Source organism: Sminthopsis crassicaudata, chromosome 4 (assembly GCF_048593235.1).
Source record: "Sminthopsis crassicaudata isolate SCR6 chromosome 4, ASM4859323v1, whole genome shotgun sequence".
NCBI lineage: Eukaryota > Metazoa > Chordata > Mammalia > Dasyuromorphia > Dasyuridae > Sminthopsis > Sminthopsis crassicaudata.
Genome location: NC_133620.1, coordinates 300,616,651 through 300,642,757, shown reverse-complemented (window position 1 = coordinate 300,642,757; position 26,107 = coordinate 300,616,651). Strand labels below are relative to the sequence as shown.

General features: G+C 34.8%; 1 protein-coding gene across 2 annotated transcripts in view; it reads left to right on the top strand.

The window, feature by feature from the left end:
- Nucleotides 1–26,107, top strand: part of USP43 (ubiquitin specific peptidase 43) — a 110,073-nt gene that overhangs the window by 76,331 nt on the left and 7,635 nt on the right. Inside the window, exons 9-14 of one of the 2 annotated variants that reach the window (XM_074311932.1) lie at nt 6,277–6,383; nt 9,926–10,003; nt 10,601–10,727; nt 11,543–11,888; nt 18,152–18,310; nt 22,011–22,175. In XM_074311932.1, the coding sequence (XP_074168033.1) occupies nt 6,277–6,383; nt 9,926–10,003; nt 10,601–10,727; nt 11,543–11,888; nt 18,152–18,310; nt 22,011–22,175 (982 nt within the window). The remainder of the gene's footprint in view (nt 1–6,276; nt 6,384–9,925; nt 10,004–10,600; nt 10,728–11,542; nt 11,889–18,151; nt 18,311–22,010; nt 22,176–26,107) is intronic. The other variant, XM_074311933.1, reaches the window with a different exon arrangement.

Below are 26,107 nucleotides of genomic sequence, written 5' to 3'. Positions count from 1 at the left end.
CATTAAACATATTAATAAAGGATAGATTTTGAATGTTATGTTACATCAACCCAGCACCATAGTAACAACCTTTCATGGAACTGGTTTTATAAGAGAATGAAATTTTAATTAAAATGACAAGGACCAGGATGGTTCTTGCTTACCTTCAAGTGAAAAATTAGGATTAATGGTTATATTCAAATTTAAGGGACATTTCTTTTTTAAAGTTTGTTTTCCTGTTTTAGAAAAAGAATGCAAAATTCACAAGAAAACAATTTGCATTTGGTGGTGGTGTTACATTTGTTATCTGCAAAATCAAAATTGCACAATTTAACATCTTTTAATCATGCTCAGGTCTGTGCATAATTCTTCCTCTAACATTGGTAAGGGCAACAAAACTTTGGTCTGTCCTTAGATGGGCTCCAATATCAAGAGCTTTCTTTATCTGCTGTAGGCATTTACAAAAAAATGTATTTGCTAATATATTTTATGTGAACACAAAGACAGTTCGCAGCAGATGCTCAAACTATATTATCCTGCAAAGTACATTTACTTTAAAAAAAGTTAGAAAGGAAAGAAACATTGCTAACAGAAAGGAAGAATATGCTTTTTAATTCTGATAGCATGATAATACTATTGAATGTTCTCTTTGATTAAAGCAGGGGTTCTTTGATAACTGAATTTTAAAATAATCAAATTATTTTGTAATCCTTTATATTTTGTTATTCATTTGAAAACATTCTGATATGAGAACTATAGGTTTCATCCAGTGGGCGTGTGGTCTGTGTCATGAAAAAGTTTAAGAATTTCCTTGATTAGTTTTATTTTCTCTTAATTTATATAACATTGTCATTACATATTATTCTTTTGTTTCTGATCTCTTTACCCCCTGCATCTTTCTATGTAAGCTTTTCCATTTTTCACTGGATTCTTTAAATTAATCATTCCATATAATGCTTTCCATGATATTAATATGCTAGAGTTTGGTGAGCCATTCTTTAATTTGGAAGTACATATTTTGTTTACAATTATTACAAATTATTACAAATATGTTTTTATTGTCACAAAAAATTCACTTGTACCTATCATTTTGTAGTTATCTAAAGGTTCTTCCTTGTTGTCAGCAATTCCCTTGTTGGGAGGTCATGAATTAGAGAAATTAGAGATCATGCAACCCAACCACTTATTTTTACAAATCCACACAAATTACCAATTGTATGACTCCAAATAGCATAGCACTGAGAGGTTAGGACTTGTCTGGGTTCACACAGTCAGTATATTTCAGAAAAGACACTTAAATTCAGGATTGCTGGCTATGAGGCCAATTCAGATTTCTATAGTAAAATTCAAATTAGACCATCCAACTTTTCCCTAAGTAGGTCACTGAAATAGTTTTTGACTTGAAGAATACTTAGCTTGAAATCTGGATGCTTGGTTTTATAATATCATTTAATTAGTGTGACTCTGGAGAAGTCACTTAACCACCAGAGCCAGTTTTCTTATCTATAAAATGATGATAGAAATACTTGCTCTTAGATCAGACTGCTTAGTATTTCGTATTTGTCTTTGGCTATTCTATGACAGCTTATGTATCTGATTTTGATCAGATTTCATATTTAGTGTCTGATATACATATAATATATATATATACATACACGTATAATATAAAAATTAGAATTAATATAGAAAGAAATAGAAATAGGGAATCCGGGATAGACCAGTAAAAAGAATAGGGGTAATTTTTTTAAGAAAAATTTTTGATATATGGTAAGGGGTTAGTGCTAGGGATAGTGATAGGAAAAAGGCTTAGGGATAGAGAAAGATATAAGACTATATCAGATGATATAAAAATTAAGGATAAATTGGGATTTAGGCATTTTATCAACCTCTTCCTTAATAGGTTGAGCCTAGAGTTATGAATGATTGATTTATAATATTTTAAAACCAAAATTTTAATATTATTAAAACTAGATTTTAAAAAATTGGCTCCTGACCAATGAAATCAGGTGAAGAAGATGCCAGTCTGGAAAACTATATTATAGACTTTCTTTTGGGTGTAAACTTTAAATGTCAACTAGAGGATGCTATACTTAAATTCCATACTATGAGCCATGAAAATTTATCAAAAGCTTCGGAAGGAATTTCTCAAATATTTTTACACTGAACAGTTAATCTTCAAATAGCTAATTTACCTGATCAAGATAAAATATATTCTACTGATTCTATGTTTTGTAAAAGAGATCCTTTACTCAATTAGTATTGGAAATTTTATCCACAAAGCCAAATTGGACTGCAACCCATTGAATCCAGGAGACTTGACTCTGAAAAGAATCATTGTTATTTGTAGGACACCAGATGAAAACATTCCCCTCTGCTATTGAAGTCCTCATTTAAGTGGGTCTGACAGCACGATGCCATTTAATATAGACTGATTAAAGCTTTTATAGTGCTGGAAATCACTGAAAAATGGGTAAATTTCCCTGATCCAGTAATTGAAGAGACAGACTTTATAATTTTGGATTATACTAATTAATACTGAACCCTTCTTGCCTTCTTGCCAAAGCAAGGGAAATAGAAAAATATAGAATTGTCAGCATCTGCCTTAGGAAGGCTAGAGAATATAATAACACAGTAACAGTTTGGGTTTCATGAGGTAAAATCTAGCTGATGATATAACATTATTTAAATTAAAAATTAGTCCTTAGATATGAAGATCTAATGAGAAAATCACAGCCCTGCACCAGCAATTTTCTCATTAGATGTGTGTGTGTAATGTTACAAGGGTGAGATAATGCATAAAATAAATGTGAAAGATGAGTATGTGTTTTTTATCTTAGGGCAAAAAATGGTCTTATCATTTAAATAAAGAAGAAGCTGTAATTTTCACTCCAAAGAAAATTATATTATAAACATTTGATTTTGCTTCTTTTAAAATATATACATTTATACATATATATATATATAAATTGTTTATATGCACATTTAATCTACTTTATTTTTTATATATGGTAGCAGGTACTAGGTAGTTCATGGGGTAAAGCTTTATATAGTAATATATATTTTATGTTACTATTTATGTATTGCATATATCATTATATATTAGAAAATTTTGATATAAATCATTATACAATACCATTTGAATAATAGAAATATATCATTTTTTTAAAATCTTGAATCAATTTTGTTATTGTTATTATTTTTATTATAACCAGAAACAGGTTTCAACTGTCCTTAATCCTATAGGACCACAAAAAAAGTTTGTCATTTTTGTTCATTATGTAATTTTTGGCTCAAAATTTTAATGGCAATAACAATATCTTTTTCTTTTTTTTTTTTCCCTGAGGCTGGGGTTAAGTGATTTGCCCAGGGTCACACAGCTGGGAAGTGTTAAGTGTCTGAGACCAGATTTGAACTCGGGTCCTCCTGAATTCAAGGCTGGTGCTCTATCCACTGTGCCATCTAGCTGCCTCCAGCAATAACAATATCTACATTTATTTTTCCTCCTTTGATATTTAAAGAGTTGGATAAACTCATGATTTTTTTTCTTGGTTTTGCTCTGCATAAGACTGGAAGGAACATAATTAATTATATTGAATATTTTGATCAGACTGTTAAGTATTTTGCATTTGTCTTTGTTATGAAAATGACTCATTTTCACCAAATATAGTGTACTATTTATGAATATCAAATATATTTCAGGTTGGATATTTGGCAATAAAAGGGCAGACAATAAACTTTTCAAGTTGGGTACATCTTTTTTTATTATATACAGTATACATCTTAGAAAGTGGACAAGAAATGCTCAAGTGCAAACCTTATGCATAACAATTCTCCATGTTCTGAGAAATGGCAAAACAAGAGGAAATTATCCTTTCCTTGTATTTCTCCTGTATCTCTGTTTCTTCAAGGATCTCTTCAACATATAGAGTCAGACCTATTTTACAGTAATGGATGTGGTGTAAAACTGTAGACAGATAGTGGAACAATAGATCTCAATATTGTTAGATATAACCTTAAGAATAACTTATTAGATGCAGATTACTTTTTAATCAGGATCTTTCAGGATGTTGCTCTAATTATTTTGCTGGATTGCTTGTTTTTCACCTTTCACCTCTATCTTTGGATTATGTAGTTTTTTTCCCCCACTAAGTCAGTGGGGGAAAGCTATCCTTAAATTCAAACCCAAAACTTAGGTTCTTTTAATTATTTAAATCAGTTGATTTCTCACTGCCTGGATCCCTCACCCAAGCAAATACTCTACTCTGATCTTTCTGAACATGACTGAGCTACTATAATGTCCTGTCTAGTTCTCTGGAGGGCCTCAGGATCAGTCAAACTCCTTGGTCTTTAGAAAGCGAAGTAAAGGAGGCAGGCAAGCAGGCTTGTCAAAGATGGAACCTGGACTCTGGCGTCTGGAGCCTGAAGTTTTTCCTCCTAAGTGTACTGTGGCAGAGAGCCTCTGCCCGTCTCCCTCAGCCCTCCAATCATTGCCTACCATTAAGTCACCACAACACATTCAGCAAGTGCCAGTCATGAGGAGAGCTATCACATTACCATATCATCTAAGTATATGTTTATAGAATTATTATCTCACATTCAGTAGGTACTTAGCCTTAAATGCTCTGATGTCTTAGATTCCAGTACACCTTTTCAGAATTCCAGCCCTCTACAAACCACCCCCACTCTTCCTTTGAATCCCACTCTTGAGGCTTACCAGTTATAAGTATATTTGCAATTTGATCCAGTATTCCCATAATAATTTTTTTTCCCCAAATTTTTCAAACCTCTCTTAGATCTCTTTCAGATGAGATTTGGACTTGAGTACCACTAGGGGCCCACCTAATTCTGAAGTTCTGTTTTCTTCATTCTATCTGATGAATCCCTGTTCTCTTCTCACCCATCCTCATTAATGGGACTTGTCATGTGGAATATCAGATAATCCTTTCTCAATATATAGGGATAGGATCAGTATATTAGATACTTCTCTCACTGATCATCAGTTCTTATTTATATGGAGATATTTCCCTTAGAGTGAAAGGAACTCATTCTATACCTCCTTATTACATATTCCTAAGGTTTATCTATGTTATTTCTTTCTAACTTTGTCTAAAAAGACCTTACAAAAATTTTCTCTTACCTTTAATGTTTTTTTTTTCATTCAGTTTAGGCCAATAGCTAATAATAGCAACGTCTTTATTTAGCCTTTCTGCTATTACAGAATTACTAAAAGTAACTTGTTATTTAAGTAGATTGAGAATTTCAATTCCTTCTATAAAATAGGCCCAGTCTACCTTTTTAGTTTATCTCATTTGTTTCCAATGCAAATCCTACACACACACACACACACACACACACACACACACACACACACACACACGTATGTTACCAGATTGATTTGTCCACTTGGTCCACTTTAAACATGCCTTAACTGTGCCCCTTTACAGATACCATGTTCTCACCTACTATGCTCTTCCTCTCCTCCTTTGTACATATTTTTTCTTTTTTGTTTTTTTAATACAGTGAAATGTTCATGTTTGTTAATGTTAAGTTTATAACAAAAAAGAATATTAAAACATTAAAAAAATTATCTATGGAATCAGAAATCCTGGTTGTCAAGCCCAGACTCCTTTCCTGCCAGATATAAAGTTTAATAGAACCCTGAGATGGTCTAGACCAACTCTTTCAGAGGAGATATCTAAGGCATATTCTGATTGGCCAAGTTACTTGACTAAGGTCACACACCTTTGTAACACTAACTACTAACAACAACAGGTTGCTAGCTCTTTCTCTAGTCAGTAATACAAAATAGGGAATAGAAACTTGAATCTTTTGTGTTCTGTAAAATGCTCTTGACAGTACACTTTACTATCATTCTTTACTATGTGATATTTGTCTTCATTGTATGAATGGGATAATCTTCAGGTTTTTATTAGATGAAAATATCAAGAACATACAAATAAAAACATTGCAAATTGCTTTTGTCTAGGGGTTATAGTGGTTGCTTTTCAACAAAGTATGGCAAAAAGCATTTACTATTCTGTTGAATTACAATGCACACCATAACTATTGAACAAGTACTTATTTCAGTTCATATTCCCCTTCTATAAAGGAAGCGTATCTTCTAGTTTGAGAATGTGTTGTCTGATGCAACCCTAATACATAGGCTATAGTTTTTATAGAAAAAAAAATTAGTAAATTGAGTCTATCTGGTTAATGCTTTATTTTAAACTTAAATAATGAGTTAAATCAGGACTTTAGTAATATCCAGAGGACTCATCTTTTCCCTTTTTGCATCAGCAGAGCTTGGGGTCATTGTTTGCTGTTCGGGTTGTAGGATTATCCAACATCTGCAGCTACTTATCCCCACAGGATAGCAGGCCTCTCTTTCACTGGGCTGTTGAAAGGTAAGAGAATTTTTCTAGATGGTGCAAGAGAATGAACAATATTCCTTATTCCAAGAGGCTCCTTGGAGGGGGTGCAGTGTACTTAGCAATACAGAGCATAGTTATTAGCATCTGATTAACAGGATCGTGTTCCCACCTACTTGGCTATTGTTAAAGGAAGATATGGTCAATTTGACTCTGTTCTCCTGTTTTTTCTAGTAGTTGTAAGGACCCTTTCTTTATGATAATGGAAGTCTTAAAATCCCAAACTTGGATAAGGAAAGGAGAGGAAGGGTACTTAAAGAAAATCATGTACATTGGACAACAACTCAGGCAACATTTTGCACAAAGAATTTATTGTGAACTTAAGTTGAGGAATAGAGACTCATTTGCTATGGCAAATGGGCCATTAAATGGAGATCATTTAATTGAACCCTTTTAACAGAAATCACCTATGTTTAATAATTAATAAACTTCTTATTGAACTTCAACAGACAAAACAGTCAAACATGAAACTTTGTTCTTGATACATAGGGTAATAGGTAATGACTGGAAATTATTGAGGATGAAAGGTGACATGGTTAGATTTGCTCTTTGGCAGCTGAGTGGATAATAAATTGGCATAGAGGGAGACTTGAGGCAAGAAAACCACCTGGAAGATTATTGTAATAATACAGCTATGAGGAGATGAGAACCTGTATCAGTGTGGTAATGTATAAATGGAAAGAAAAAACCATGGGAAATGTTTTAAAGGTACAAATCATAAGATGTCAGATGGAAAGTGAAGAGATTAGGATTATATGGAGGGAATAAAAACTGAGGCAAATATCAATAGGCTTATGGGGATGGAGACTGAGTTAGAGCTTACTAAGGACAGAAGGGAAAGAACTAGCAACCTATTGTTTTTTGTCCACTGATCCTGCATCCATAGGGACACAATTTTAGAATCAGAGGAATCTTAGAGATTATCTAAACAGTATTTAAGAAAGAATTCCTCCTGTAATATATCTGAACATAGTAATCTACTCTTTATTTAAAGACTTTGCATAAAAGGAACCTCCTGGAGAACTCTAAATTATTCTGTCAAGACTAAATTGGCCTCTTTGCAACTTCCACCTGTTGTTCCTGATGCTGCCCTCTGGACTTAAGAGAAGAGCAACCATAATTCTTCTATAGGATGAACTTCAGATACTTGAAGAAAACTATTCTGTGCTCTTTGAATCTTACCTAGGTTAAACAACTCAGATTTAATGAGTTAAATACGCATAGGTTATCCCAGAGTTTTATGGTCTTTTATCTTTTCTTTTTACATTTTTCCTATGATCTCATAGCTCTAGTGTGTTTAACTATCATCATTATGCAAAAAAATTACCAAATCTATATTTCTAGCCTTCATCTATCTCCAGTGCTGTTTCAGCTACCTGCTGAATATTTACAAGGATCTTCCACAGGAAGCTCAAACTCAATATTTCTAAAAGAGACTTCATTATATTTTCTTCAAATCCACCTCTCTTCCTAACTTTCTTGCTTTTGTACAGGGTACCACCATCCTTTCAGCTACCAGGTTCACAACCTTGATGTTTTCCTCAACCTCTTGCACTTATTCACCCTGTCAAATGCCACATCTTGTTTATATCTCCATAAAATCTCTTGAATTTCCAGTTACAAAGGCACACCCTTGTTGAGGTTTTCATTATTCCCTAATTGATTTTCCCTCCTCAAGTCTCTTTCTTTAATTCAGAAATCATTCAGCTGCCAAATTAATTTTCCTTATGCACATACCTGACCATGTCATTATCCTACTGAATAAACTGTGTTAGTTGCTTATTCTAAAATCGAATAGGAATTCCCTTATATGGTTTTTAGCCTCAGTATTCCTTTTCATTTGTTATACATTACTCCTCTTTGTGCATATTAGGATATAGTAAGATCTTTTTGCTATTCCTCATACTTAATATTCAATTTCTTGTCTTTGTGCTTATATACATATTATATCCCATGCTTAAAACATACACTTTCTTTACCTTTGTTTCTTTGAATCACTCGTTTTGTTTCCATCAAAACTTAACTCTATGAATATCCAGACTCCATTTGAAGGCATACTGATAAGGCACTCACTATTTTCTAAGACAGACATTGCACTTGTTATTTTTAGGGAGTTTTTCCTTATATTAATCTAAAAGCTGTTTCTACTTGGCTTCAATACATTTTTCATAGATTTACTCAAATAAACTAATTGGGAAAAAGTATCTTTCTTTTTTTTTTTAATTTTATTTTATTTAGAATTTTTTTTCACAGTATATATGCATGAGTAATTTTTTTAATAATATTATCCCTTGTATTCATTTTTTCCAAATTACCCCCCCTTCTTCCCCCCCGATGACAGGCAATCCCATACATTTTACATGTGTTACAATATAACCCAGATACAATATATGTGTGTAAATACCATTTTTTTGTTGCACATTAAGTATTAGATTCCGAAGGTATAAGTAACCTGGGTAGATAGACAGTAGTGCTAACAATTTACATTCCCTTCCCAGTGTTCCTTCTCTGGGTGTAGTTGTTTCTGTCCATCACTGATCAACTGGAAGTGAGTTGGATCTTCTTTATGTTGAAGATACCCACTTCCATCAGAATACATCTTTTTTTTTTTTTTTATAATATTATCCCTTGTATTCATTATCCCCTCCCTCCCCCCGATGACAGGCAATCCCATACATTTTACATGTGTTACAGTATAACCTAGATACAATATATGTGTGTAAATACCATTTTCTTGTTGCACATTAAGTATTAGCTTCCGAAGGTATAAGTAACCTGGGTAGATAGACAGTAGTGCTAACAATTTACATTCACTTCCCAGTGTTCCTTCTCTGGGTGTAGTTATTTCTGTCCATCATTGATCAACTGGAAGTGAGTTGGATAAAAAGTATCTTTCTTATTTAATTTAATTTTCTTGACTTTTAGAGGGGGGAGGCAAGTCTATGAGTTAGATTGTTGGTCAAGCATATCATTTTCTTAGATATTAATCATCTACAGTGTGCCAGGTACTGTGCTAAGGGCTAAGTTTAAAAGTAATAGCTTATATTTATATCAGGATTACTTTTATTTTATGTCATTTGTATTTCATAGAAGCTCAGAAAAGCTAATTTGCTTGAGGTCATACAGCCAGTAATTGGAGAAATTAGGATTTGAACCCAGATGTCTTGATGAGTATATTATATAGGCTGTAGCATAATGAAAAGAGCATTAGGCTTCCAACCACCAGAAACCTAGGTTTAAGTTCCCAGATTTCTTATGAGAATAAAATGAGCTAAAGTTTGTAAAGTATTTTGCAAACCTTAAAGCACTATATAAATGTTGGTTATTAATGATAGTCATAACTACCACTTAATCTACTGATCTCTCTAAGGAAATGAGAGTCTTATCTTTGACAAGCATGTGTACTTGTTTTAAAAGGAAATACTAGGTTAGGTGAATTGCTGAAGTCAGATATGGGAGTGAAAAATTATTTACTGTGGTCCTAGGATGGATTTTTCTGCCCTTTATTCTCTTCTTAGGTCTTTGAAACTCAGCAAGCCAGGAAGTCCCCCACATATCAAGCTGGCAGTAGAATGGGATAGGAATACCAAACAACTGTGAGTTCAATGTATTTCTTTTATTTCCAAAGAAAAAAAAATTTTTTTTTCTCCCAGTGAGGAGAAAAGATAGCCCCCTGGCCAAGAGACTCAGTCTATCTTGAGTTTAATTCTGCTTCTAAATAGAAATGTTAAGTGATATGAATTTATGACAGCAATATATCTATATCTATATACCACTCAGTGTGATATGGAGAAAAAGAGCTAGTTTTCGATGTAGGAAGATGTACATTCAAGCCATACACTATTTGTGTAAACCTAGTGAAGTCACAACTTCTTGGTGCTTTCAAGAAACAATAATTTGCAGAACAGCTGCTTCTCTGCATTGGAGTCTTCCATGTGGAATTTCCCTGTAATAACAAAATCACATATGCATGTCAAAAATAAACAGATAAATAAAATCTATATTTTTAAGGAATCTTAGTGAGAATGGTTATTAGTCTTGATTTAGAAAAGAATCAGTCATCAAAAAGTTATTTGTTGAAGTTATAGAAGCCTATTATTGGGGAGAAATCTTATGCCCTAACCTGAGTAACCTTTCACCTAACCTTTTCTCTGTCTCTCTCTTTGTGTGTGTCTCTCCCTCTTTCCCCACAGCTTGTTTGGAAATATTCAGGAGGAAGTAGTACAAGATGCCCCAAGTGTTCAGCTCCAACAGCAAGCCCATCAACAGCCCAGCTGTACCCTAAATGAATGCTTTCAGCTCTATACCAAGGAGGAACAGGTACTTGCCAACCAACATGGATCTAGTTAATCCTCTTTGAGGACTTATAGGGAAAAGATTTTACTGAAAAACACTTCTAGACCAGGTACAAGAAAGTTCCTTGTATTTTATTGGGTATGGTTTTTGCTACACATGAAGCTATACAGAAGTAAAGAGTTTTTATGCAAGTTGCCAATTGCCAAAAGAACTCCACAATTTTAATAATTTCTTTTTCCTAAGAAAAATAATAACAAAAATGAAATTGGTGGAGTCAGAAAAGAAAGAGATAAGAAGGGGATATAGAAACAAATAGGATTTTTAAAAATTATGTTGTTAAACTACTTGAATGTATCAATACTTTCAGTGATATGAGTCCTCCCTCTAGTGGTACTGATATTAACTCATCCATACCGTCTCCCTTGTTATGCTTCTTGGCTATGCCCTCCCATAAATCTTTATAAAGGCTTTGCCTAAAATGCTAAAGGCCTTACTTACCAGAGTAAGGGTAGCAAAGCAGTTTCAACAAATGGAACAAAGTTAACATGCCCTTCAAAATATAAATAATTGAAAGTTTATTGTATTATATATGATCTCTTTTTAAGAGTTTTAGGGGCAGCTAAGTGGTACAGTAGATAGAGCACCATTTCTGAAATTAGGAGAACCTGAGTTCAAATATGATCTTAGACACTTTAACATTTCCTAGCTCTGTGACCCTGGGCAAGTCACTTATCCCCAATTGCCTCAGGGGAAAAATAGTTATAGCTATTTGAATATTTTGTTGATGGTTCCTGAGAGTAAAATTTAAAAATACGTGCAAAACAATTTTTTTTTTCCAGTTGGCTCCTGACGATGCATGGAAATGTCCCCATTGCAAGGTCCTCCAACAGGGAATGGTGAAACTAAGTTTGTGGACATTGCCTGATATTCTCATAATTCACCTCAAACGATTTTGCCAAGTTGGGGGGAGAAGAAACAAGCTTTCCACTCTGGTGAAGTTTCCTCTCTATGGCCTCAATATGGCTCCCCATGTAGCCAAAAGAAATTTTGGCCAGGAATGCCTGAACTCTTGGCCATCTTGGGAACAGGCATCTTGCCTACCTAATAGCTGTTCCCTTGACTTCTTGTATGATTTGTATGCTGTATGTAATCATCATGGTAGTATGCAAGGTGGACATTATACAGGTGAGCCATTCCTAATGTTGAATTCTTGCTGTGTATTTCTTGGTGGTCATTTGCATAGCAAGGAGCCTTTAGATTTGGTTCTGCCATACTGTATGATACTGCCGTACTGTATGATAATTTTATATGAGGAAGAGAATTTATTTTATAAATACAAGTGACATTTAAAATTGTCTTTGGCACCCCAACAACCTTTCTATCTGACTTGCACTTGAAACCTGTTTTGTGTGTTGTTTTCTAAATTATAGTGTGAAGTCTTTGAGAGTAGGCGGCTCTCTCTTTTCTATTGTATTTGTTTGTATTTGCAGTACTCTGTATATAGGAAGCCCCTAATGCTTTTTTTGTTCATCCATTGTGAGCATCTAATCCTATAGGAAAAAAAAAATATTCCTTAGTCAGCTTGATACTTAAAATCATAGCTAGAATTTATGTAATGTTTTAAGATTTTCAAAGCCTTTACATATATTAATCTTATTTAATCCTATTTATATAAATGAATTTAAAAATTCTGGCATCCTCAGCTGAGCACAATTATTTTCACTGCAGGAACTTGAAAAAAGGGAGAGAGGAAATTTGAGCAAGGCAATAAATAGAGGAACCCAGGATTACATTGTCAGTTAAAGATTGAGAAGAAACTTTCCTCAGCCCACATTTCTTCCTTATATAGTGAATGGCCAACTTTGAAGATCCAAGAGCACTGAATTTATCCTATTCCTGATGACAGTTGAGAATTTTTTTTTCCTTATTGATATGTAGGATCCATTTCATCTCTTCTTCGTAAAGATTTTTGAGTCAAAGAGGCAGCAGCAGTGGATAGAGGACTATGATCTGGTGTTAGGAAGACTTGAGTTCAAGTCTAGCCTTAGATATTTATATTTTGTTTGACCATGGACAAGTCACTTAACCACTATCTATAATTTGAGACATAATAATAGTTTAGGAGATGATAATAGAACCAACCTCCAGGGTTCTTGTGTGGGTTAAATGAAATAATATTTATGAAGTACTTAACACAGTGCTTGATACACAGTAAGCTCTTAATGTTTGTACTCACTCAAGACTGCAGTTTTTCGTTAGAAACTAAACTTAAATGTGTTACTTTTAAAACAGTAAGAAAATACAAGTAATGTAATGGGAAAAGTATCACAGAAGTTATAGGGTCGAATAAAGGAAAATTTAGTAGATGTCAATCGCTTCTCTTCCTTAAAATTGACTTTAGTGCTTTTAAAGAATAATAGTAGGCAGCTAGGTGGCGCAGTGGATAGAGCACCAGCCTTGAAGTCAGGAGGACCTCAGTTCAAATCTGATTTCAGACACTTAACACTTCCTAGATATGTGACCCTGGGCAAGTCATTTAACTCCAATTGCTTCAGGAAAAAAAAAATAGTAAATTCAGTGAAAAAGTTTGAAAAGTTGTCTATAGACTGCCATGATTTTCACTTTCACCTGATATGCCGACTCTCCCACAAACATGAACTCTGAAGCTTCTCAAGAAGATGAGGTTATTATACATAAACATAATATTTCTCAGAATTTTATTACAAATATCCAAATACTCAGAACTCAGATGTACCTGTGATCTCATTATTATGTATGTACCTTGAATAATTAATACATTGATACAGATTTTTACCTCATTTATACCTACTTATACTATGAAATTCTTATCCATGTCTCCCCATATCAATAAGGGAAGAATATACATAATTTTCTATGATTTCTCATGAAATCATCAGGATACCAGTGTCCAATGGGGCACATAGTCTGTCCATTGGTTTTCTCTTGCTCTTGCCCCATGTCCAAGAAATCTTCTTTTTAATCATCTGTTTCTTTGATAATGTTCTTTACAACGAATTCATCCTGTAGCTCTCTATTGTTCTCTATCTGGTATCTGATTTTAATTCATTGACTACTTTAGTGTTCTATGACTCAGTCATTTAATAACACTAATAAAATATTGATACTAAAAGATGACCTTCATTTCAAGGAAAGGTCTTGAGGTCATTAAAGTGGAAAGGCAATTTTGCTTGGCAATACAATTTCTCTCCTTTTGACAAATTAGAAAGCTCACAGAAGTAGAGTGAGGAATAGTTAGGCCAAACTTTTGAGTGGTTACAGATCTCATCAAGAACACTGCAATATTCTGAGATTTGATGCAGCCAGCATAATGTTAACTAAAATCAGGAAAAAAAAAATAAACCCAAAATTGGAAAATCTTGCCATTAATCTTCAACTTGGATTCTAGTCATGAATGTTGAACACCATTAGAAAACACATTTCCCTGTCTTTATTTTGCCTCATATTAAAAGAATCATCAAACAAGGTCATCTCTGTTAAATCTGATGGAATTCTGCATAATTTTATTGGATGTATGAGAAAGAGATTTTGTTGATGTCTATAATGTATCATTTTGCTCTGTCAGCTAGTCAATAAGATTTGTTTGTACTACGTGATGGGTATTGTCATAGATAGTATAAATATTAAAACAAAAATAAAAGGAGCCTTACCCTCACAAGGCTTACAATCTATCATGGGAAAAATACAAATTAAATGTCTTTTTCATTGTCAACAAACAATAAATAACAATAAGGTCTTATAATTTTTTATACCATCAGCTGGACGATGGTAAAAAATTGATCTACTGGGATAAAAAGAGATAGTAAAGATTTGATCCATTTGGATGGATGGATTAGATAGATTAGATAAGATAAATAGATAAAGGAAAATCTACAAATAATCTGGTCAGAAAACACTTAGGAATGTTTTTGATATTGTGTAAATTATTGTAAAAGTTTTATTTAGAGAGGAAAGCAGGCGCATAAATTAGGAGTTGATGATTTTTTCTGTTGCCTAATTGTTAATAGGATCTGAAATTGTGCCCATTCCTTTATTATCTTCCCTCTTATTTACATAGCTTGTCAGTCAATCCCTCAAAACCTCCACAGTACAAATCTTTTTATGTACACTTGATCTCATTCAGCTCCTTTTCCTATTTTCTTTGTTCTTTGTTGTTGTTGTTCTATTTCTGTCTCTATAAACTCATCTGGACCTGTGATGTGAATGCCCAAATGTTGTTTATATTTAAGAGTTTGTTATAATTTTTGTAGAACTTTTCTCATCTTTTATTGAAATCTTTCTGATTTCATCCTCAAATGAGAATGATTTTGCTCTGTGGGGTGTCTTCCCAAGCATTCTTTTTTAAAAAATTCTTGTATTTTTGATCTGAGCTTGATGAACATTAACAAAAACGAACATTAATATGTACAAACAAGAAAAGAAGATTGTATATAAAATTGACTAGTACATGTAAATTCTATTTATCTATCTATCCATCTATTTATTAATTTTTTCCCTGAGGCTGGGGTTAAAGTGACTTGCCCAAGGTCACACAGCTAGAAGTGTTAAGTGTCTGAGACCAGATTTGAACTTGGGTCCCTTGGGTCCTCCTGACTTCAGGGCTGGTGCTCTATCCACTGTGCCACCTAGCTGCCCCACATGTAAATTTTAAAATATGTGGATCTTAAATTTCACACAGTAATGTCAATACTGTCTTGTTCGTCTGAATTTCATTCTGTTGTGTATCATGAATTTTAAAAATTGGTGTTTTTTTAAAAATTTTAGGTATTTCTATCACTACTCCCTTCACAATTCCCTTTATTTCTTCCCATAGTTTTCTTCTTATGGAAAATAAAAGCTCTCTCTCATTCTGTACCTTCTCTACATAATTGCTCTGTCAAGAAGTGAGAAATATAATATTTTTATCATTCTTTTGAAATCATCATTAGTCATTTCATTGATCAGACTTCTTAAATCTTTACATTTTTCCTTTATAACATTATTATACTCATTGTATAAACTACTGACATATTTCCACTTATTTTATTCTGTCACTTTATATGGGCCATAATCTCTGTTTAGGACATAATACTATTCTATTGCATTCAGATGTCATAATTTGTTCATATATCCCTCAAATGAAAGGCATCCATTTTATTTCAATAAGTTAATCAACAAGAACTTATTAAAGACCTACTATGATCTAGTATGAACTCTATGGTATATCTATTATGCTGATTACTAATAAATTGTTTCCATTTCATTGCTAAAGCAAAAAAACAAAAAAACACATTTCTTTGAGTACTTTGTATATATGGATCTTTTCCCTCTGTCTTTGACATCATTGGGGTAATGGATTATAGAAGGTATTTATTGCTAGATCAAAAAGTATGTACAGTTTAATGACAGTTGGAGAATAGTTCCAGATTGCTTTCCAGAACATAACTCAACCCAAAGTATGCAGGTATGCTTATTATCCTACAGCATTTCTACCCCAACTGTTTTGTTATCTTTCCAGTATAAGGCAGAATTTTAGAATTGTTTTTATTTTCATGTTTCTTATTTTTAGTTATTTGCAACGTTCCTTGAACATAACACTACTTTTCTTGTCTGTGTACTCTTGCCTGGGTTATCTCTCATGCCTGGAATGTTTTTCCTCTTTACCTCTACCTCTTAATTTCTCTGGCCTCCTTCAAGATAGCTTAGGTAAACATCTTTAGCAGGAGACTTTTCTCAGTGTTCTCACGTGATTGTATCTTCCTCTCTGAGTTTACCTTCTAGCCACTATGTATATATCTTAAGTGTACCCAATATCATGTTGTTTCATTCATTAGAGTGTGAGTTCCTTAAAAGCCTTTTTCATCTTTCTTTGTATGTCTAGCATCGACACAGTATCTAGCACATGGTATTTCATAAAGGCATGTTGAAGGTTCGGCTGGAACCTTCTGAAGCTTGTATTCTACTAGCCTGAGTAATGCTTTGTTATTATAATCAGGAGTTCTGGGTGATTTCCTTGTATTATTTCCTGCTCTATGGTATTAATTTTTTTTTTTTAATGTTTCTGGGAAACATATGACTCTTAAGTTATCTGCTCATATTTTGTTTTCAAAGTTAGTCACTTTGGCTTGTTTAAAATTCATGTGTTCTTTTATCATTGTTTTATACTTTTCTTCTATTGGATTTTCTTCTATTTTTGTTCCAAATCTACTAATTTTCTTTTTGAATCTGCTCAATGAATTTTTAAATTCTACATTGAGAGCTCTTTAAGTTATGATTAATCCCTTTATTGTAAATTTCTCCTTTTGAACCATTCTGTAGTTTTTTTGTTCTAGTCTCATGCTGTCTTAGGAAGTCCATAAGATTCTCTGCATTTTGCCAGGTATTGGTTTTCTTTCTTTTGTACTATAATGTTTGTTAAAGTAGCTTTGTATATTCTTTCATGTATACTCATCTATTAGAATTTTCTCTGTTGGTTTATCTGTGTGCTTTGGACTTTTGTTAAGAATTTTTCTCTTAAAATGATCTTTGATATTTCAGCCTTTCTTTATGTTCTGGGGCCATCTCTCTCTCTCCTTTTAATGTATGTCCTCAAAGTTGCCTCATTCTCCTATAATTCAGGAATATATGATTTGTGAGTAGATCTGGGTCCCTTCCCTGAGTCCTCTTAAGGTTTCAGAACTGGCTCTAGTTGAGTTTCAGTATCATTTCCTTTAAGCCTGTGCTCTTACCAAATTCTTCTCTTGGCTCTCCTTTCCTTCTTAACTAGGCTGAAACAGAATCTATCCTTTTATACCATGGGAAAAGGCAAGGGTATGACAGAAGTCAGAGTCTCAGGAGCAGTGAGATAAATCTATTGATTTAATTGTGTGCTTTGGACTTTTATTGGAATTTTTCTCTTTTTTCAAAAGGAGAAGTCCCAAGGTGGTTTGTGCTTATGGTGTGAAGGCTGGTACGAAAAGGATGCTGAATTAGCACTATGTTAATTAAAAGATTTTACTTTATTGAGAAAGTACCATTTTCTCACTTGTGAATATAGCTATAATTATTCTTAAGCACATAACCCTTTTTTTAGTCACTTAACCCTTTAGAAAGAGTTAAGGCAAGTTGATTAAAGAGCCATCTTACTGGTCAAATGTCTTGGAAATCTAGTGTAGGAACAGGATTCTGGAGCATCTTGCCAAAAAGGAAAGCTAAAAACTTCCAGAATATGGGTGACTATAAGAATGATCATAATATGCCAAGTTATCTATTAATTTCTAAAAATTATAGATAAGAACATTCATTTTTTTTCTCATACTGAGTTCAAATTTGAAACCTAACATGTACTTTTTTCTAAGAATCGCAATTCCCCTTTGCCTTATGTAAGTGGAAAAGTGCTTTTTGCCTCTGAAAGCAGTAATAATTGAAACTTGGAGTTTTATACTTTACAGCCTACTGCAGAAACTCACTAGATGGCCAGTGGTACAGCTATGATGACAGCACAGTAGAGCCTGTTTTAGAAGATGAGATCAGCACCCAAGGAGCCTATATTCTGTTTTATCAGAAAAGGAACATCATTCCTGACTGGTCAGCGAGCAGCTCAATGAGAGGTACTGTAGCTAACTACAAGAGGGTATGGGGAGAAGAAATAATCCTCCAAGTTCATTCTTATTTTCTTCCTAAAGTAGTATACCTGTGTAGAGGAAAGATCTGAAGGAAGAAGCATAGAAAGATGTTGAAAGTGTCCTAAAGATTGTAGGTTGGTGACTATGGGTCTCATTTGCAGGGTAAGGTGCAACCATATGTCATCCAAGCCATTGTGTCTACCAGTTCTGATTTAACAACCTTTTTGAGCCTATTTAAAAGCCAGAGGCATCAGTGGATAATTTAGCTTCTATCCCAGGCTTCTTTTTCAAGGATAAATGTCTAAGAGCATGTCCTAGAATAAAGAGGTCAAGCAGAGAAACCCCTACTTAATTAGCCCCACCTTTCCATTGCCTCAGTTTCCTAATGCTAGACTTTTGTCTTTTGATTGAGGTGGACTTCCAAAAATGTCAACCCCACCTGACATATTACCCTGAAACAGAGACTTCAAGATAAGAGGCAGTGAGACTATTTGCCACAAGAAAGTAGAAGCAATATGTCTAAAAACAAAGTGAAACATATCAAGGAATTGAAGAATGGATTTTGAAAGAAAGAAAATAAGATTTAGATATTAAAAAGACCTTAGAGATCATTTAGTCGGGTCTCTGAAGCCAAGACAAGGAAAAGTTTACCCAAGATTGCAAATGTGGCATGGATCAGAGCTGGAATTTTGATCACAAATTTAGTGCCTTTCTTATGCTTGCCTCAATTGAGACTCTCTGGCAAATGAGAAATGGAAAAAGTCACTACTTCCCAGGAACCCAGGTATAAAAACAAGTGACTGAGCTACTCTTTGAAAGACCAAAGAGAATACAAACAATGACAGAAGACTACAGAAATGGACAAATTTTCAGAGATGTTCAGGAGACAATATAGTCTAAACTTTAGACAGCATATCTTCATTTTTCTCCCAACCCCTAATAAAGACTATCTAATTAAAGAAATGACTAATGATACAGTATGTTTGTATTAGATAACTTTCTAGCTCTAGGTAACTTCTCTGAATCTCAGTTTTCTCATTTGCATGATGGGAAAATTACAAGTTAGCTCTAGGCCTATGATACTAATGATTTTCTGAAAATCTAGAAAAGAAAGTGGCAATTACAAATTGCCAGTGTGATATCATCAAGAACACATCTTGGTAAATTAAACTCAACCATACTAATACCAGGTGGGTATGATGTGGCTAGACAACTGGTTTTCTTGCAAAAGATAAGCTTAGCATTTCTTAGCAGTGTTACATGGCAGCCAAAAAAACCCCCCAAAAAAACCAGGCAAATGTTATCTTAGACTATTAAAAAAGACTGACTAGCTAGAACATGGTAGGTACTGACCCTGGACATACTACCTTTCTCTGGACATACTACATCTGTTCTGAGTACCACATTTTATGAAAGGCTAAACTGGAGCCCAGCTTCTTAAACTGTGATTTGCAACCAAATATGGGATCTAGTAACTAAATCTGCAAAATTATGATATATTATCAGTAAATGTTTGATCTTTATACTTATTTTATATACCTATGTACCTGGTTCCATAAAAATTTCTCATGAAAGGGTTATTATGTGTCAAAAAGTTTAAGAAGCCCTGAGTTAGAAGAAATCTGAGGACACTAACCAGGAGTTAGAAGGGCTTCAAAAACATTAACTAAAAGCATAGGTCGTGTTTGTCTTGGGGAAGAGTTTATTAGAAAGACAGGTTACTATCTTTGATGTATATGCAGGGATATATAGTGAAAGAAGAATCGATTAGATGTATTCTTTTGACTCTAAGATAAGGGTAGTTTGAAGTAGGAAAAGAAAGACAAATTAGCATCAGTGGATGAAAGTTGAAAAACTTCTATTATTATTCTATTATTAGAGCACTTCAAAAGCAATTCATTGGAGCTAGGAGCCTTAAAAGTTGTAGTAGTAGGCTGCTCCTTATTATGGGTCTTCAAGCAAATTCTCTATGTTGACCATTTGTTGGATATGTTGTAGATATTTAGTATCAAGTTGGATTAATTGATTTCTATGAATTATAGGAAATGAGGGGTTTAACGGTCAAGAATTAGGGATAAATGGAGACAGATAGATAGGTCAATGACAAGACCTGAATTCAAATTGGCTTCAGATACTTACTAGTTCTGTGATCCTAAGTAAATCACTTAATGCATGGGAGAAGGAAATGACAAACTACTTCAGTGTCTTTGTCAAGAATACCCGATGGACAATAATTTGTATTATGGTTCACAGGGTCACAAAGATACTGACATGATTAAAAGCCTGAGGTTGTTTGTTTGTTTTTTAAGTGGTTGGGGGAATGGGAAGATATAGCTAAATTTGTCATTTCATTAACGTATGAGAGTCCTGGTATGAAAAATCTTCCCACTGAAATAAATTGGTGACTTATATGTAATTTATAATTTTAGGAGTTTTCTGGAGCACTAAAAAGTTAAGTGTTTCTTGTTGCTGCTATTCTCTCTCTGCTTCTCTCCCCTCTCCTCCCTCCTTCCCTCCCTCCTTCCTCCCTCCTTCCCTCCCTCCCTCCTTCCTTCTTTCCTTCCTTCCTTCTTTCCTTCCTTCCTTCCTTCCTTCCTTCTTTCCTTCCTTCCTTCCTTCCTTCCTTCTTTCCTTCCTTCCTCCCTTCCTTCCTTCCTCCCTTCCTTCCCTCCTTCCTTCCTTCCCTCCCTCCTTCCTCCCTCCCTCCCTCCCTCCCTCCCTCCTTCCTTCCTTCTTTCCTTCCTTCCTTCCTTCCTTCCTTCCTTCCTTCCTTCCTTCCTTCCTTCCTTCCTTCCTTCCTTCCTTCCTTCCTTCCTTCCTTCCTTCCTTCCTTCCTTCCTTCCTTCCTTCCTTCCTTCCTTCCTTCCTTCCTTCCTTCCTTCCTTCCTTCCTTCCTTCCTTCCTTCTTTCCTTCCTTCCTTCCTCCCTCCCACCCTTCCTTCCTTCCTCCCTCCCTTCCTTCCTCTCTCCCTTCCTTCCTTCCTTCCTCCCTCCCTCCCTTCCTTCCTTCCTTCCTTCCTTCCTTCCTTCCTTCCTTCCTTCCTTCCTTCCTTCCTCCCTCCCTCCCTCCCTCCCTCCCTCCCTCCCTTCCTTCCTTCCTTCCTTCCTTCCTTCCTTCCTTCCTTCCTTCCTTCCTTCCTTCCTTCCTTCCTTCCTTCCTTCCTTCCTCCCTCCCTCCCTCCCTCCCTTCCTTCTTTCCTTCCTTCCTTCCTTCCTCCTTTCTTCCCTCCCTCCCTCCCTTCCTTCCTTCCTTCCTTCCTTCCTTCCTTCCTTCCTTCCTTCCTTCCTTCCTTCCTTCCTTCCTTCCTTCCTTCCTTCCTTCCTTCCTTCCTTCCTTCCTTCCTTCCTTCCTTCCTCCCTCCCTCCCTCCCTCCCTCCCTCCCTTCCTCCCTCCCTTCCTTCCTTCCTTCCTTCCTTCCTTCCTCCCTCCCTCCCTCCCTCCATCCCTTCCTCCCTCCCTTCTTCCTTCCTTCCTTTCTTCCTCCCTCCCTCCCTCCTTTCCTCCTTCCCTTCCTCCCTTCCCCCCTCTATTTTCCCCTTCATTCCTCCCCCCTCCCTCACCCTCTTCTCCTAAATTCCTTTCTTTCTTGTATTTTATTTTTGCTTTGGTGCTTATCCTAGATTTCATAAGCTCTCCCTCAATGTACTGAGGTGTTACCTACATTGTCTATATTTTTGCTCATAGGTTCCATGAGCTCCTCCTTGTCTGATCACTGGCTTATGAGGCTTATGAGTAACAACAGCATCCAGAGGAAAAGTCTGTCATCTTGGAGTTCTGCAAATTTTGACTCCCTTTCAAAAATACCTGATTCTCCTGTCTTCTCAGAAGTCCCCGCTAAACAGAAAAAAGGTTCGTTTTAACTGTTCATTTTTGTTAAAATCACTTCTCTCTCTTTGCTTATAAATGATTTTTGTTGCTATTACTTCCTAATTTTCTTTTTTTTTTTCTTTCATAAATCAGCTAAGTGGTACAGTACTAGGCCTCCTCAACTATAAAATGGAAGTACTAAAAAGCATCTCCCTTTCAATGTTGTTATGAGGATTCAATGAGAAACATTTATAAAGTACTTAGCACAATATCTTGTCAGTAGTAAGTGCTATATAAATACTTCACTTCCTTCCTTAAAGAAAGACAATTTTAAAAATCTGTATTTTCGGGACCTTGGTTCTGAGGCTTGTTACAGTAATTTTCTTTTTCTTTAAAAATTTTTTTTTTTTAAAGTTAAGTACAAAATAGGAAAAGGGGAAAAAAAAACTTATCATGTCCACAGCAGAACATGAGAGGATTCAAAATATAAACCAATACATTTCCATTTCAAGAGAGTCTATATGATAAGTGCTAACATTGTGTTCAAAACTGTCTATCTTTTCTTTGCTTCCTTGTAGGTTTTCTTTTGTTCTCGGTTGTGCATTTTTTACTTTATTCTTCCATCACCTCTCCAGAAGGCTACAATTAAGCATGTGTATGTGTGTGTGTATACATATATACACACACGCATATGTATACAAACACATACATATACATAGATGTAAATAATCATACACATATATACACAAAAATATTCATATGCATCTATGTGAACTGTACTTGTTTGTCTTCTGTTTCCTTGAAGGTGGATAACACATAAGTCCAAGTCTTTCCATATTTTTCTAACTACACCCACTCATCATTTCTTACATCACAGCAATATTCCAATCTTATATTATCTAGTTATTTTAAATAATCTAAAATAATGTTGATTAATATGACTGACATATAGTGTAGTCTGCCTATTTTCCTCTTTTGATTAAGTTTATTTTAGCTTTGGCTGAGAATATAATTACTACCCCTGCTTTTTTTACATAATAAATTCTACTCTTGCTCTTTATTTTATATTTGTGTGTGTCTCTTATTTCCTATCCTTCCTGACTCTCTCTGCTTTACTTTTGCCCCACTACCTTGCCCTCCTAAACTTCTCCTCCCAAGAATTCCTCCCTTATCATCTTTATTTTCCCCTTCTCTTTGCTTTCTTATTTTTGTCTGAATTTAGAAGACATTTTGTAATCTTTCAAATATGTACGTTGTTCCCATTCTATCCCATTCCTATTCATTTACCCACCCTTATATCCCACTCATCCACCCTTTTATCCTATTTCTTCACCCTCTTATTTCTTTAGAAATTTGTATTTTTATTCCCTTCTAAATGTATGTTGTTACAGTAGTTTTCAACAATTCAGAGTGAGTTCTTTATTCAAGCCAAACTATTTTCTTCTTTGTGGTATTTTATCAAAATGCATCTAGTAATGCGTCTGAACAACATTCATGAAGACTGTACTAAGTTTAAAAAAACTTGTACCTTCAAATTGTATTAAGGACCATGTCTGGGTAAAGGGGCAGGTCAATTCTTCTAGAGCCTCCACAGCTGTGAATCATAATACTTGAAAGAGTTGCAAAGCAGCATTTACTGACACAGATGTTCCTTGTGGATTGGGGGAATGAAATCAATTGGAGGCAAGAGAGAAGAAGAGAGAGGTCAGAGAATGCAACTGCATTTTAGTCTCCTTGTATTATCATCATCATCCGCTCACATGAAGAGATCCATTCTATAGGTCTGAGTTAGACCTCCAGCAGCCACTGGCAGGTGGCTCCCATATTACAACATATGGTGCCCAATATGTGGGGCATAAGAAACATAAGAAACAAAGAAGCAACAGCACTTGAGAGCTGTTTGTGAGTAGGATCCTCACAGGAGAGTTCCTTCAGTAACCCACAGGGAAGGAAAGGAAGAAGAGACCCAGTAAGACTTTTTTAAGTCGATTAAATGGGCCAACACCTCAAAGGGCTAAGCTAAGAGACGAATGAGAGACTAATGAAAAATGCCTGTTTTGACTATAATTCTCTTTTCTGTTTGATTTACCTCCATGTCTTCTCACAAGATTCAACACCTGCTATAATGCTGTTTGCATTCTCTAGCATGCAGACCTAGATTCTTAGCATGTGGACTTAGATAACAGCCAATGCATAAACTTCCTGATTATGTTTTGGGGGAAAAATAATACACAATCTCATAAAACAAAAAAAACGGGGAATTGTTAAGCACCATGCCTAAGTGAAGGTGCAGGTCAATTCTCTGAGAGCCCTCACAGCTGTGAGAATACTGTACTGATGAGAATAGCAGAGTCATTTACAGCTGATCAATTTGGAACATTGCTATTACTTTGTATACATTTGACTTGCTTGAATTCATGGAGGATTTTCCAGGAGGCTTTTTTTTGGGAAAGCATTCTGCTCATCATTTTTCATAGAACAATAATATTCCATCACAAACATATATACAGTTTATTCAGCCATTACTAAATTGATGGGCAACCCCTCAATTTCTAATTTTTTGTTATGAGAGCTGCTGTAAATATTTTTTTGTACATATAGGTTATTTTATTTTATTTTTTTAAAATCTCTTTTGGTATCTATGACTATTAGTGGTAGTATTAGGTCAAAGGATATACATGAATTTATAGCCTTTTGAGCATAGATCATATCTTTTGACCATTTATCAGTTGGGGCATGGCTCTTATTTTTTATAAATTTGATTCAGTTCCCTCTATGTTTATGAAATGAGACCTTATCAGACAAACTTGTTTGAAAATCCTTTTTACAATTACTATTGATAATTGTGCCTCCCCTTTTATTTTCTCTCTCCTTTCACCCTGTCTCTCCTCAAAAATGTTTTGCTATTGACCACTCACTCTCTCACTATATCCTCTCTTTTATCACTTCCCTTTCTCATATCCCATTCCCCTCCTATTTTCCTGCATAGTAAGATAGATTTCTATACTCATAGTAAATGTATATGTTATTTCCTCTTTGAGCCAATTCTGATGAGAGTAAAGCTCCGTCCCTCCCTCTCTCTTCCCCCTCTTTCCTTCCACTATAAAGTTTTTTCTTTCCTCTTTTATGGAAGATAATTTGCACCATTCCACTTCTCCCCTTCTCCCAGTATATTCCTCACCTCTTAATTTCATCATTTTTTAAAAAGAGATTATTCCTTCATCTTCAATTCACATTTGTGGCCTCATACTCTTTTAAACTGTCATGCTAAAGAGAAAATTCTAATGAGTTACAATATCATCCTTCCATGTAGAAATGTAAGTAGATAAACTTCTTCCTCCAGAGGGCCGCCTCAAGTCTGGCCCAGACCAGAAACTCTCTATCTTTCCAGTGCCGCCCTCTTTTATCCTCCCAGAGAATGGGCGTGGAATAACGCAAAGGCTTCTGGGAAAAATTACTTCAACCAGTGAACTTGCTCCTCCTAAGCATGTAAGCTCCTCCCCAGGAATTCAAAGGGGTTGAACTCCTAGTAAAGACCAGAACTAGAGAATTGTTAAGTACCGACTTAGCACTTAGTAAGAACCTAATATCTCATTATCTCAGCATTTAGTAAGAACCTAACAATCAGGCACCTAGCATCAAATTATCTCATAAAATTATCATGATTTAAAAAAAATTCTCATATTAACCTGCTGCTGACTTTTTGCCCTATCAAAGTGGAAGACTGAGAAATATAATAAATAGATTTTGAAGGGGATGAAGGTATCTAGTGAGCAGTTCACATGATATAACCAGAAAGCAAATGCTTATGCCCTGGTTCAGTACAACAGCTCAGCTATTTCTAAATATACAGCAGATTTCTTAATAATTGTGCAGCAACATGGGAGACTCCTGAAATTAACTTATTTAATTCAAAAGAAGTCACTATTCTACCAGATGAGAGCCATGTAAAAGAAAACTGCATTCAGTTTTTC